Source organism: Octopus bimaculoides, chromosome 12 (assembly GCF_046866305.1).
Source record: "Octopus bimaculoides isolate indiv1 chromosome 12, ASM4686630v1, whole genome shotgun sequence".
Classification (NCBI taxonomy): Eukaryota; Metazoa; Mollusca; class Cephalopoda; order Octopoda; family Octopodidae; genus Octopus; species Octopus bimaculoides.
In genome coordinates this window covers 17,318,216-17,333,320 of record NC_142939.1, presented here as the reverse complement: position 1 = coordinate 17,333,320, position 15,105 = coordinate 17,318,216, and the positions used below count along the sequence as shown (strand labels likewise).

Here is a 15,105-nt window from a genome sequence, read left to right as displayed (position 1 = left end):
CAGCCTCAAACCAACCAAAGCCATGAGAGTGAATTTGGTAGATGGAAACTGAAAGAAGCCCATAATAAATATATGACTCACTAACTTTCTTTATCTTACTCTCAAACTCACCTTTCTCTTCCAACTGGGGTATCCATGTCTCTACAGCAAGACACCTATCTCTGTCCCACTATCCAGTGGTTCCCAACCCTTTTATTTAAATGAGTTTTCTCATAGATCCCTTTTAATATGCTTATCCTTATATATATATATATATATGAAATTTTGAATTTAGTTCACGGACCCCCAGTACTATATTTGCGGACCACCAGGGGTAACACAACATCGGTTTCACTTTCTGAGTTCAAATTCCACTGAGATCCACTTTGCTTTTCGTCCCTTTCGGGGGCGATAAAATAAGTACCAGTTGAGCACTGGAGTCGATGTAATGAACGTATCCTCTCTCCCGAAATTACTGGTTTTGTGTCAAAATTTGAAGCCAATACTGACCGACAAAGGTCTTGTATAACTAAATGTAATAATACGCAAGCGAGTAAATATGGACCCACTGATTACATGTTCTTGTCCTGGTAACTGCTCGTTCGCAGGGTTTGGTCTGGAGCTAAACAAATCTATTCGGAATAAAGCAAAATCTCAAGCTGAATTCGAGAACCGATTGTTATTCTTCTTTTGAATCCCAAACTCCTGATCGTAAACATTCCACTCTTGGGCCCTTATCCGATGAGCCAAGTTGATCAGTTAGAAGTAGCCGCTAAATTGTCCTCAGACACCAACAGATTACAGTTCTATATTTAAGAGATGAGGAATTACGTACATTATATACATTTGGTGGCTGATGAAGGCTGGAGGGTATATCAGCCGAAACGTTGCGTTTACGACAAATAAGACGAGGACAATTATCCGTCAAATGTAAATAATGTACAAACAGATTAATCCAAGATAATAGACAAAAAGGCTGAAATACCTTTCATGTTAAGGTCTGCTTGATTAGAGCTGACCTCAGGTAAAATACCAAATAACAATGTCCAGTCTATCCTTTATTTAAAACTCCGCGATTTGAGGGAAGTTTCGATGTTATGTATAGCAGGGCGAGAAATCGTGTGGAGTCTCCCTTCTTTATTTAAGACAGTGAGGTATGGGTTTGGATATAGCTGTTATTTCGAGCGACCACGTAGAGGATCCCTTCTCATTTGGGATAAATACGATTTGAAAGTGATACGGCTGCTGTTTCTAGCAAACCGAAATACTGCAAAGAGGTTTCGATGTTGGCTCACTGTGAACGGATTTCGATGTTCAGTGGAAGCCAATTCAATTCACTTGCACCTTTAAATGCACTTGGGGAAATACATGAACAATACATTCCATTCTTGTCTCTCACCTCCAAATTATGATGTCTGGCTTATAGTAACGAAAATTGCTTTGTATTGACTATATGGCGGGTTATGCCTGCAAGTATTCAACCATGACCAAAGAGTATTTCACTCCAGGTAACATAAATGCAACCTTTTTTTAAAGATGATATAATGCGATTTAATACAGGCTTGGCTGACGATTCTAGAAGGTAGAACGATCGCGAAATTGATTGCTTGTTTGATTATAACACGTAATAAAACATTTGTCTCGAATGTCGAAGTATAAATCGAAATAATTTCTTGCAATAAATTTTAGAAAGAGAAACATGGGAACTGAAAACCCTATATATACGTGTGTGTGTGTGTGTGTGTGTGTGTGTGTGTGTGCGCGCGCGCGCCAACAAGAGAAAAACTTTAGATTTATTCAGAAATAGCAAGATGAACAGACATATGAAACGTATTTTATAGGTATGTGCATGCATGTTTGTGTGTGTGTATATATATATGTTTTCTGTACCCGCAGGCGAAACTCTGAGTAGTGAGTAACAGACTCGATCGAAACGAACACACACACACATATATATATCAGTTAACATATGCGTTTTACTCCAATCACTAAATTTATATATTTACTTAAGTACCCAAAATAACAAAGAGTTTCTACTTCATAAACAGGAGTTACACCACAGTCATTTTGTGATCTTTGCTACCCTGGTATCTATTAACCAATTTATTTTGTCGGAGTTAATTATTAACTTAGAGAAAATAAATACATATAATATATATATATATATATGCGCTTAAATCCATTCCAAATACTCTTACACCGTTTTCTTCGACTTGAGTATATATTATACCAAGCACAAAACACGAAGAATCACGTGAGTTGTATACATACATAACATACACATATATGATTATATACACGCGCGTGAGTCGTCTAATACAATCCGATTATATACATATATATGTATAGATAGATATATACAAACAAACAAACACAACACAACATAACATGCATATAACGAAGACGCAAACCTTCAATGAACTTCATTTTGGGAGGCATTCTTTCCGGCTTGTGTTGTGATGTTTTGCTAGGGTATTTTTTTTCTTTTTAAATGCAATTCTTTGAAAATGAACTTTTCTGGTGTGGGATGATGAAATAGAGCGATACCACTGTCGTTTAAGCTGAGGATAAATTTAGGGGAAGATGATTAAAGGGACAATATAATTTAATCTAGACTATTCTTGTACGCATGTACCTCACCTCCGTACATACTTAAGTTATAATATATATATATATATAGATATATATATATATATATATATATATGCGTGTGTATTTAGCTATGGATATACAAATACATATACATATATATATAAATATATATATATATATAAACTAAAATCTGGCGGGTGAATAGTGTTGATTCCTTCAGCTGTGCCCTACGTCATCAAAACGTGCGCAAACGTCATTTGTTGGGGGAGAAATTTCGCTGTTTTCTTCGGTTTCGTTGGAAAGCAAGACAGGCACTCTGGTTTTAGGTGATGTTAGATGTAAGTCCTCCCCAAATTATTGTTCCGCCTCCCGATGACCTGCCCGATCCCAACGTGGAACCACACCGTTTTCGTTTTTCGCTTAGGATAACTTATTTTAGTTACGTGTTTGTGTAACGTAGTTAACGGACATTTATTATGGAAGCTATCTCCCTCTCTCTCTCTCTCTATATATATGTGTGTGTGTGTGTATATGTTGTATATATAATATATATGCATGTATATGTGTGTATATGCATATACTCACACACACACACACACACATACACACACACACACACACATATATATATATATATATACTGACAACGTTTTGTAAAATTATGTAAATTTATATTTATTTATGTAAAATTGTATATATTCAGGCACTGAATAACAACTCTCCTTCCCATGTTTTCTTCCACATCCTTTTCCCAGTATTTATAGTTGGCACTGTCTATGTAGGCACATTGAAAGGTAGGTCTAGTGAGATTATAGAGATGCTTGAACAGGGACATGTTCATGTATACTGCATACAAGAGGTAAGGTAGAGAGGTAAAGCACATGGGTATAAAATCTTCTGGGAAGATAACAGTGACAGAGTAGGTGGTGTAGGCATATTCCTTGCAGAGAAATGGGTGGATAAGGTGAAAGAGGTAGTCTGGGTATGCGATAGAGTGCTTGCAGAATAGTATAGCTGCAATTATCTCTGGTGCACTTGCATTTAACGATTCTGCAAAGAAAGAGGCTTGGAGATGCCATTATGAAAGTCTGCTGAATGTGGAGAATGAATGGGAGGAGGGGAGCCTGCCAAATGTTGATCCAATTGAGGGACTACCTACCCGAATCAATAGTACCCTGATGGATAAAGCAATTAAGGATATGAAGACAGGGAAAGCCCCTGGCCCATCAGGAATCACAGCTGAGATGTTTAAAATATCTGGTGGTGTGGGTTATGGTCTAGTCACCTGTATTATAAAAAAGGTAGTTCATGAAGGAGTCATACCCAATGACTGGTGTAGCAGCACCATAGTGAGAGATTGTGGAATTCTCATTTGTCATTTAATAACTGGAGAGGTCCATAAGTATGTATGTATGTATTTATGCATGTATATTATTATTGAGAGAGAGATCAGTGCATCAAAGTGACACGGGTAAAATATATGAAGCCTACTATACCCATCATGACTACCCGTCTGATAAGGGTACACCGGGTACATGCATCACAACCATATGTGCGCAACATGGTGATCTCATATTTTAAGATAAACAGTGCTAGACCTTGCAGGTGGAACCCAGTTAGAATTTTTTTCAGGTTGAAGGGTTGTTTAAGGGTGTTGAACAAAATACCCATGTTTCCAATGGTGAATTATTCAAACCCCCAAAGCATTCTTGCTGCTATTTAGCCCTAGGAAGCTGGACCGCTTCCTGTCGGCTTTGACACATTTCCTGTGTCCTTATGTTTACGAGGGGGAGACAAGCACCCCCTTGCAAATATAAGGACACAGGAAATATGTCAAGGCCGACAGGAAGCGATCCAGCTTCCTTGGGCTAAATAGCAGCAGCATGATTCCCTTCTTGGGACTGTCATATTGAGTTGACAATATACAACTGCTTTATCGTAACACTGCTGCTTAATTCTCTCTGTGAGATTTATAATTAGATCATATCTAATAAATATTTTAGATTTTACTATATTCTTAAAATTCTGGACATAGAGTTACCGAAAGTTTAGTATCCACAAAGGCAAAGCCTTGTGGACAGCTCGTCAGACTCTATACAAAAAAAAAAAGAAAAATTTTAATTTTCTACGTCGCGGACGTGAGGAAACGCTCAGAAATCAAGATTTAAGTTTTAATATATAAAAACGTTAATGAGGACGAGTTGTCTCCCCTGAACCAGAGGATAAAACAACCCTTATAGCGCTTTCCTATAAGTAGGTTATCTCCCTTGGCTAGGCGACGCTCCATGTGGACAATTAAACTTCCGCAGACTATCCACACTATTGTTATTGTTTTACGTCTTATCATGGATATAAAGCAGCTCGATGATTCAGCTATCGAAGTACTTACTGTGCCTGAGTTAAAGAAATATTTAAGATTATATGGACTGTATGTTACTGGAAGAAAGGCGGACTTGATTGAAAGGTATAAAAATTCTGTCGATATGTCAACAAAGTAAATTCATCGGACGATAAGTCTGAAGTATCGGACGATACTTCAGACAGGAATAAGCAGAAGCCTATATCTCCTCTCGGTGAAGTATTGCCTGATCCCAATCTGCTTTCAGTAACCATTCACTGATTTTGCCATGAGCATGATGAGGTGTAGAAGAGGTAGGGACAGTCACACTATAAAGTTTAATAGTTAGAGGAATATTAGATTCAATGCTGTAAATTTATTATTTAATCAAACAAACACACACACACACACACGTATATATATATACAAAAATAAAAGGAATGACCAGCAAAATTGGACTCCTATATGCTAGAAATAAATGCCGAATCGGCATCTATTTCTTGCATATAGGAGTCCACTTTTGCTGGTCATTCCTCTTATTTTTGTATGTAATATAATTTTAATCTTCGGATTTTTTTAATATGCTTGACCACTGGTTCTAATTGATTAATATCAATTTCTACCCTTATTAATAAATAAATATATACATATATATACATATATACATATATATATATATATATATATATACATATATATATATATATATAAAGTTAATTGCAGAATAAAACCGTTAGGTCATCGACTCAAAAAGCTGTAGCCCACCAATGACTACATATAAGAAGTACAACATAGACCACAAAACCAAATTAGTAAAGGAAAGTCAAAATTTTTATACATAAGAATAAAAAAAATCAATTAAAAATACAATAGAATAATATAAAAAAATAAATAAACTGCGATTAAAAGTTGATTAAAAATATTAGAGACCGGTACAATTACAGTAGAATAAATATATATATATATATAACAAAAATATAGAGAAAAAAAATAATACATAGGGAGACGTAGCACGACAGTTCATTTGCTGAGGCCAATAGCCAATAAGAAAAAAAAAAAAAAAAATTCAAGACAAGTAGTACGAAAGTTCAACTACCTGCCTCATGACAGCAAATTTCGTAGGTAAAATCCAATTTCATAAACAGGAATACCGAAGCGCACGGGACAAAACAACAACAGAACATCCAAAGTGAGGCAAAGCAAAATCCAAGTTTCACCATTCCGCAGGTAACATCAGTAAAGTCAAACCATAAACATCATTTACAGTGGATTACGAGTATAGGTGGAACACAAACACAGAACACCTATGGCTATTTCGGTGGTATATCACCGCATTTAGGGCACAATAGAGCACAAATTGGTGATAACCTCTTCTTCAGGGTAAAAAAAAAGACACACAGACATCAACGAAGTCACCAGTCAAAAAAAAAAAAAAATATTATAATTACGAGAGCAAGCTTAAATAAATAATAATATGGACTAGACCAAAAAAAAAAAAAAAAATCTAATTTTTAGTATACCCTTTACAATAATCAGGCAGGTTTGGTAACTAAAGACTATTAGGTTTCAAATTCAACTAAGCCATGATGAAAAATAAATAAAAAATAAATACTACCATTGTATTCATATTTTTATTATTATTTTAATACCAATATTTTTGTCTTTTTATTTTAATTTTTATTTCTATCATTACCATTACTATCACCATTACTACCATTATTACCACTACTAACACTATTATTTTTGTTCTTATTTCTATTTTTACATAGTTTTAGGAAGGTGGAGGAAAATTTATGATTGCAAAAAGGGATTACCTCGATAAACTTATTCAAGATTTTCGGCTCAAAAGACCCAAGAATGGAAAGGGATTCCCTGATGCATAATAAGCACTTTATCTGTTCTATACCACAAAATATACAAATATTCGAAGTTTGAAAGTGTTTCGGTACCAAAAACACTACAAAAAAAATGTTGCCCGTCAAACCCCAAAGATCCAATTGCCCAAAACAAAACATATTAATATATTAAAAATATAAAAATATCAGAATATTAAAATTATATAATGATATAGGCATAGGAGTGGCTGTGTGGTAAGTAGCTTGCTTACCAACCACATGATTCCAGGTTCAGTCCCACTGCGTGGCACCTTGGGCAAGTGTCTTCTACTATAGCCTCGGGCCGACCAAACTCTTGTCAGTGGATTTGGTAGACGGAAACTGAAAGAAGCCTGTCGTCTATATGTATATATATATATGTGTGTGTGTATGTTTGTGTGTGTGTATGTTTGTGTGTCTGTGTTTGTCCCCCAACATTGCTTGACAACCGATGCCGGTGTCTTTACGTCCCCGTAACTTTAGCGGTTCGGCAGAATAGACCGATAGAATAAGTACTAGGCTTACAAAGAATAAGTCCTGGGGGTCGATTTGCTTGTCTAAAGGCGGTGCTCCAGTAAGGCCGCAGTCAAATGACATAAGCAAGCAAAAGAGTAAAATAGTACATATAAATATATGAATATGAATGTATAAACATAATAATACTATAATGAAGTATAGGAATATAGATAAAAACTCTAAAAAAAAGAATTGAAAATATAGTGAAGGATGATACGAAAATTCGTGAAGCGTTCCATATTTTTTTTTTATAGGCGCTGGCGTGGCTGTGTGGTAAGAAGCTTGCTTCCCAACCATAAGATTCCAGGTTCAGTCCCCACTGCGTGGCACTTTGGGCAAATATCTCCTCCGATAGCCTCAGGCCGACCAGAGCTTTGTGAGTGGATTTGGTAGACGGAGTCGTATATATATATGTATATATTTGTGTGTTTGTCCCCCCACCATCGTTTGAAAACCGATCCTGGTTTGTTTACGTCCCCGTAATCTAGTGGTTCGGTAAAAGACACTGATTGAATGAGCATCAGGTTTACAAAGAATAAGTCTAGGGGCCGATTTGTTCGACTAAAAGGCGGGTTACATTTTAGTTATCTCCACCCCCATTAAAAATTGGGTTATTTCTCCCCACCACCCGTTTTACGAGAATTATCGATGCTTTTGGTTGTCTCTCTCAACTAAAAAATTGTTTAAGCCTCAATTAAACAAAAAAAAAAAAAATGAAAAAATTAATAAACATGAAAATTGAAAAAATTGATAAACATGAAAATTGAAGAAATTAAACATCTTATTGAATCTCTTTTACTCTTTTACTTGTTTCAGTCATTAGACTGCGGCCATGCTGGAGCATCGCCTTTAGTCGAGCAAATCGACCCCAAGACTTATTCTTTGGAAGCCTAGTACTTATTCTATCGGTCTCTTTTGCCGAACCACTATGTTACGGGGGATGTAAAAGGGTTAGATCCTTTTGATTCAATACTTCAACACATTATCGACTTTTGGCCTCCTCAATAGGAATGGTATGATCTGCATATCTATAAAAGGCAGTGTGTGTACGTGAATGTAATTTATGCACGTCCACAAATTAGCACGCATGTCGCTCCAATTTTAGGAGGACATTCGTCACGACCCTAGCTGTATTTTCGTCAAATTATTTTTCCCGAGGCACCATAACTTTTACCAATTTTGAAGTTTGCTTACATGAGTTAAGTCCCTTCTTGTCATAGCGAAAATGTGTGAGAGAGAGAGTGTGTGGGGGGAGAAGTTGCGTGTTGAAGTAATTCCTCCTACAGCTTTTGTGGTTTGACCGTTGATGGTCGATCTTTAGCGTAAAGGATGTCCACTTAGTGGTCATCCCTTCTCTCTCTCTCTCTCTCTCACACACACACACATGTATATATATAGGTTTTCGTCAGTTGACATAAAGTAATAACCATTTACTATGAGTGCTCAATTAGGCTTACCTCTAAAACTGTGATTTGAACTGCAACTGAAATGCGTTCTGTTGAGATTGCTTACCAATGCCAAATGTTTTGCCTTTTCATTCTTACTTGTCAATTACCCTATCGAGTTTCTCAACTCATTGGAGCCAACAGGGCTCCCACGAGGGGGTGCTGAAAAGTTTCTGGTAAAGAATATACAGGAGGATCAATTAATTATGATTTTATTCAACGTATTCCCCTCTCAGAGTCACACACTTATTGTAGCGGTAACTTCAGTTTTTCTAAGCCCTGTAAAAGAATACAGAAGATTGTGGGCCTACAACCAGGCCTTCCGCGACACCCGTAAAGCCAGGAACTTTGCAGCACCCCCCTCGTGTACACACGTGTGTTTACATGATTGTTCAACATCAGATTTGCCGCAGATTCTAAGGTGTTTGAATCTTTTGGTAGGGACGCTTTGTTAGCGACTGTCTTGAACTCTCTTAAGTTAAATAAAACTCAAAGAAAAAAGCATACCCACTCCTATCTATCTATCTATCTATCTATCCACCCGCCCACCCACCTTTATCTCGCGTGTAAAGGCGTACGTAATGAATAAAGTCGGAAATTTTTCAACTGTCAAAAATCGGAATTTCTTCTCTAAATATGTTTTGATTATAGTAGATTATGAAATGAATTTGCCAAAAATTATATATATATATATAATAAAAGACAATTAAATCGGGGTTGATGTTCTTCCTCCCGCCGCCGAAATCTTTTCTTTTATCTTTTTTGTTTTTGTTTTCACTTTCCTCGAATTTATATTACACTATATTTACGAAGAATCATAATGTCACAATGTTTAAAAACATACATATTCAAAGGAATTACAGGTTTTGTTGTAATAAAGAATTTCCGACTCTATTCGTTAGGAACGCCATGTATATGTACGCTCGCGCACACTCATACACAGACATAAGTATGTGTATGTATATCTTTTTGTCTCTCTCTCTCTAAAGATTTATATATTTTAATGCAATTGTTAATTATATATATATATGTATATATATGTGTGTGTGTGTAATAATAATATTAGGGATAAAATCCAAAATTACAGGTAAAAACTCAATTAAAATCAATTTATTAAAAATTAAAATTAAATTAAGTTTCCCTAATACTATAACTATATATATATATCTTTGGTGAATGCCATATCTTTTTGAATGTAGCTATCTATCTATCTATCTGTAATATATATATACATATTGATTTTTCTCTCTCTCTATATATATATGTATTTATATGTGTGTGTATATATATATAAATGCCTGTGTGTATATATATATATATTTACATGTGTGTATGTGCATGCGTGCGACTCTTTTGTTGAATAATGGCGAAACGTGACGACACTAAAAGTGAAAGTTTGTTTTTATTAAAAAGTTTGAAGAAAATAAAATTCCGCAAAAACAAAAGTAAAAGTGGTTATTGTGTAATGATATAAAGTTATTCTCGTAATAACGAGACAACCTCAAGAACGAGACTTGCACCGACTGATGTTACGTTATTAACGCTACTAGAAGTGTTTAGTTATTCAGTCTGAAACTTTTATCTGTATCGCTTATCATCCGACTTTCACTTTATCTAGAAGTGCCTCTTTATATATTTATTTTATCTCTCGAGGATTTCTGAATATTTTTTCCTTGCTTTTTTTTTTCTTACCCCTTTCCCAATTTTTTTTTTGTGTTAAAAATTAATTCTTTAATAATAATAATAATAATAATACTAATATTATCCAGTAACAATTAACAACAATCTATATTCATTTATTTATCTATCTATCTATCCACCTATTTATGGATACATAATATATAATTTACATATACATATATTTACATGTATGCAAAATATAAATATACCAGTGACACGTGCTTGTCTGGCTAATTGAAATAGACAAAGAAATATATATCAACAAACTGACAGAACATTGGATTTGTACTGATTTTTAAATGACAACAACATTAATACAAATGCTATTATAATAACAAAGGATATCAGGGTGTCCTAGTATCACAGATACATTTTTAGCTGGTTTAGATTAAGACATTGAAGTTTGCTGAAGCCTTTGTCTTGCCTTTTGAGGGGCCGAGGGTGAGTTAGTGGAGTTTGTTTGTTAATCCGACGGAGTTCCTTTATTTATTTACTTTTTAATTGCTGAAGTTGAAATTTAAAACAAAAAGATTGTCGACAACAACTGGGATTTTTTTAAAAAGAAGCAAAGCAGAGATAAAACAACAGAGAGGAAAAGGCAATGGAACATGTGAACAATAGCGACTGGACAACAGAGAAAGAAGATATGCTAAGGAATGACTACCCATTACACTATGCTTGCAGAGAAGGTGATGTAGATCGTTTGAGGCGGCTCTTAGATGAGTATACGGCAACAATGACTGCTCCGATAAATCTTGCTCTTTCTAACTCCATCATGCTGAAAGAGGATTGTTTTTATGGCTGGACACCAGCTCACTGGGCCGCATATTTCGGCAAGGTATATTTCTTTCTCTCTGTCTTTCTTTCTTTCTCCAATGTATGGTCACTTTTTTCTCTTATTATTCTTGTTGCTATTTAGGTTCAGATTTACATATAGTCCATCTGGACCGCTATTTAACCCCCAGGTCTACTCGGTTTCAGTAGAACTATTTATTACCGAAGACATTGTAGTAGCTAACAGCATCTGTATCTTCCGTTTCTTGCATGTCGAATGTAGTCTTAGATAAACTGTGGCCTGTCATTTTCAGGCACACTTAGCTACTATTAATAGTAGTTTTAGCGCCTAAACAGAATTTACCTTGGCGCTTAATACAACTAATACACGAAACTAATACTCTTGCATTGTAAGGGCCTCAAATAAATTCATTCTAGGGAATCCAGTTAACTTCTTGTGACAAAACAGTGAAATGCTATGCAACCAAACCTTTCAACCATTCCTAAACAAGGCGCAGTGAACACACACTAAATAATTGTTTTTTTAGATCAATTTAAATAATTTAAATAATTTTCCCCTTAATAATTAATAATGGCAGTCTTACACAAGTATTCTTTAATTTATGAATATCGATACTTTTTTTTATTGTTGGGGTAATATAGTAATTTAAGAATGCCTCAATTATCAATGATGTATGTTTAAAGGAAAGTGCGCTATTTATTTCTCGCATCTTTCGTTTTCGTTTGTAAATGTTATTGGCGAAATTCAATTCCCTCCAGGAGGATAAATATGAATTTGTTGTGCGTTTTTTTTTAAACCGTTTCTGCGCATTTATAATAGTACTAAATTACCTCCACGTTAAACTATAAGTCTTCATAAAATTGATGATTATACCAGCAAAAAGGAAATATCTCTATTGAGGCAGCGAACTGGCAAAATAATACTTAGTTTTGCGTTTCGAGTTCAAATTCCACCGTTGGCAACTTTGCCTTTCATCCTTTCGGGGTCGATTAAAAAAAAAATAACGGTAAATTTTCTGATTAACAGCATATTGCAATTTGCAGAATATTAAGAAGTCAGGGTACTAGATTTTACGTAAAAAATCCGAGTTTTTTGGGGGGTGAAAATCGTGCGGAAGTTAATCTGAAAATTTACCAAAATAACAGTTAGGTACTGGGTCTAATGTAATCTATTTCCTCTTCCTTCAAGAATAGCTGACTCTGCCAAAATTTGAAACCATTTTTATTGTTATGCAAACGAGCTGGCAGAATCGTTAGCACGCCAGGCAAAATGCTTAGCGGTATTTCGCTCGTCGCTACGTTCTGAGTTCAAATTCCGCCGAGGTCGACTTTACCTTTCATCCTTTGAGTGTTCTATAAATTATGTACCAGTAAAAAAAAACTGGGGAGGGGGGGGGGCAATATAATCGACTAGTCCCCTGCCCCAAAATTTCAGGCCTTATGCTTTTGGTTGAAAGGATAATTATTAAGAGGATGGAGCTGGCAGAATCGTTCACGCTTAGCGGCATTTGTTCCATCTTCCTATGTTCTTAGTTGAAATGCAGCGGAGGTCGACTTTGCTTTCATCCTTTTGATGTCAAGAAAAGAAATACCAGTCCATGTAATTGGCTCGAACCTCCGCCCCGGATATTTCAGACAAGATTTTTACAGCCAAATGATTTTTATGTCACCAAACCTTACTGCTTTCCAATTAAGGGATATATATATATATATATACAAAATGGGACAAGAACGCAAAACATCCAGACAGGTGATACACAGACGTGTGTGTGTCTATTTCTCTCTCATTCTCATATGTGTATATATATACATATACACACATATATGTATATACACGTGTATATATTCATCATGAATGATTTTTTTTTTAGAGAATTCGTACCCTTTATACGTATGTGAGTTGGAAAAAAGAAATCTGGAGTTGAATTTGTTTTCTTGTGTTTTGGAAAGAGGATGTTTTCTGGAGTGGCATTTTGAGATTTGTTTGTCGTTACGAATGTGTGTGTATATGTTGTGAGTTTGTAAACAAAGATTATTAAAGAAGTGAAGTGTTTTTCTAAAATGGTTCAAATTGATTACAACTGGCTCACATTATATGAATTTTATACAAGAAATCCTAAAAGGAACAAAAGTGCTAAATAGTTTTTATCCAAAGGAAGTTATGGAACAAAGTCTTGAAGGCTGATTTCAAGACACTGAGCCTTACGAAGATGACAGAGGACTAAAATATCTGGTGCCTCGCTGTACTCAAGGGGACTCGTCCACCACAACAGACTTGATACTGGTGCTACATAAAAAGCACCCAGTACATTCTGTAAAGTGGCTGGCATTTGGAAGGGCATTCAACTCTAGAAACCAGGTCAAATCGGACTGGAACTTGGTGCAGCTTGTGGTCAAACCGTCCAGCCCATGCCAGTATGGGAAACAGACATTAAAAGATGATGGTGATAATGTCCCTTACTCGCAAACACAATCATATGTCAATTACTCAGTGTTTAAGACGTCCATGTTACAAGCACCCAGCACACACTGTGAAGGGTTGGCATTAGGAAGGGTATCCAGCCATAGAAACAAAGCTAAATCAGACAACATATTGCCCAACGATTGAAGAGTGCTTTTAATACTTCAATCGTTGGGCGAAAATGCTGTGATTGTGAAGACCCATCGAACCAAATGAAATCATAGTTGTGGCTGATGTCACATATATATCGTGATAGCACCTGTGCCCAGCATCGCCTTCCTGGCATGTGTAAAGACATTCGAGCGAGATCGTTGCCAGTGCCGCTGGACTGGCTCCTGTGCAGGTGGCATGTAAAATACACCATTTTGAACGTGGGCGTTGCCAGTACCACCTGACTGGCCTTCGTGCCGGTGGCACGTAAAGCACCCACTACACACTCGGAGTGGTTGGCGTTAGGAAGGGCAACCAGCTGTAGATACTCTGCCAAATCAGATTGGAGCTTGGTGTAGCCATCTGGTTCACCAGTCCTCAGTCAAATCGTCCAACCCATGCTAGCATGGAAAGCAGACGTTTGATGATGATGATGATATATATATATATATATATATATATATATATACATATATATGACAGGCTTCTTTCAGTTTCCGTCTACCAGATCCACTCACAAGGCTATGATCGGCTTGATGCTATAATAGAAGACACCTGCCCAAGGTGCCATGCCGTGGGACTGAACCTGGAACCATGTGTTTGAGAAGCAAGCTTCTTGCTACACCTGCACCAATATTTCAATCTTTATTTTTAGAATGACATTGTAGCATAGGTGTAAGAGGCCAGATCTGATTAGTTTAAACGTAAAGCAGATAGAATATTTGGGCCACATATGGCTGGTTTAAATGTTAAATGGTTAAAGTGAACTAAAAACTGCCATTGAAATTACATGTTAATTTAAGTTCCAAATACCATCATTATAATGACAAAGTTATTGCACTAAATTTTCATTATTTTCAAAATCAATTGAAACAAAGGCAATGTATGTCAACAGAAATATAAACAAAAGGATTAAAAATCTACAGGTTCAATTCCAGACTATACATGGTTATCAACTATTTTGTCAAATTAAATGCTTTAGAATCTCATGGTAAAAGGATATATCTGTATTTGCATCGGGACTCCTTCGCATCGAAGACCGGTGATTGTCGTGTGCTGACGAAGGGTAAATACCCAGAAACTCGGGTCCGTGCTTATCACGTCAGGTCGATGATGGGAAAGATGACTTCCCTTTGCAAATACTGATAGGGCACAGAAAGTGTGTCAAAAGCGAGCTGGAGGAGATATTCTCCTGGGGCTCGCATTTAAGTGGAAAATATACTTCACATATATATATATGTATATCTGTGTGTGTTTCTTTGTGTCTGTTTCCCC

The 15,105-nt window shown here is 36.0% G+C and overlaps 2 protein-coding genes across 8 annotated transcripts in view; one reads left to right on the top strand and one right to left on the bottom strand.

Moving 5' to 3' along the window:
- LOC106870834 (mortality factor 4-like protein 1) overlaps positions 1-6,321 on the bottom strand; it is a 40,142-nt gene extending 33,821 nt beyond the window's left edge. Inside the window, exon 1 of one of the 6 annotated variants that reach the window (XM_089360843.1) lies at positions 6,006-6,321. In XM_089360843.1, coding sequence (XP_089216969.1) covers positions 6,006-6,129 — 124 coding nt within the window. In that variant the 5' untranslated portion in view covers positions 6,130-6,321. Of the gene's footprint in view, positions 1-964; positions 1,698-2,390; positions 3,042-6,005 lie in introns of those variants that run through there. The other 5 variants (XM_089360842.1, XM_089360846.1, XM_089360844.1 and 2 more) reach the window with 5 other exon arrangements.
- Positions 6,322-10,262: 3,941 nt separating this feature from the next.
- Positions 10,263-15,105, top strand: part of LOC106870840 (uncharacterized) — a 67,049-nt gene continuing 62,206 nt past the window's right edge. For both annotated transcript variants that reach the window (XM_089360849.1, XM_089360848.1), the window contains exon 1: positions 10,263-11,262. In XM_089360849.1, the coding sequence (XP_089216975.1) occupies positions 11,026-11,262 (237 nt within the window). In that variant the 5' untranslated portion in view covers positions 10,263-11,025. The remainder of the gene's footprint in view (positions 11,263-15,105) is intronic.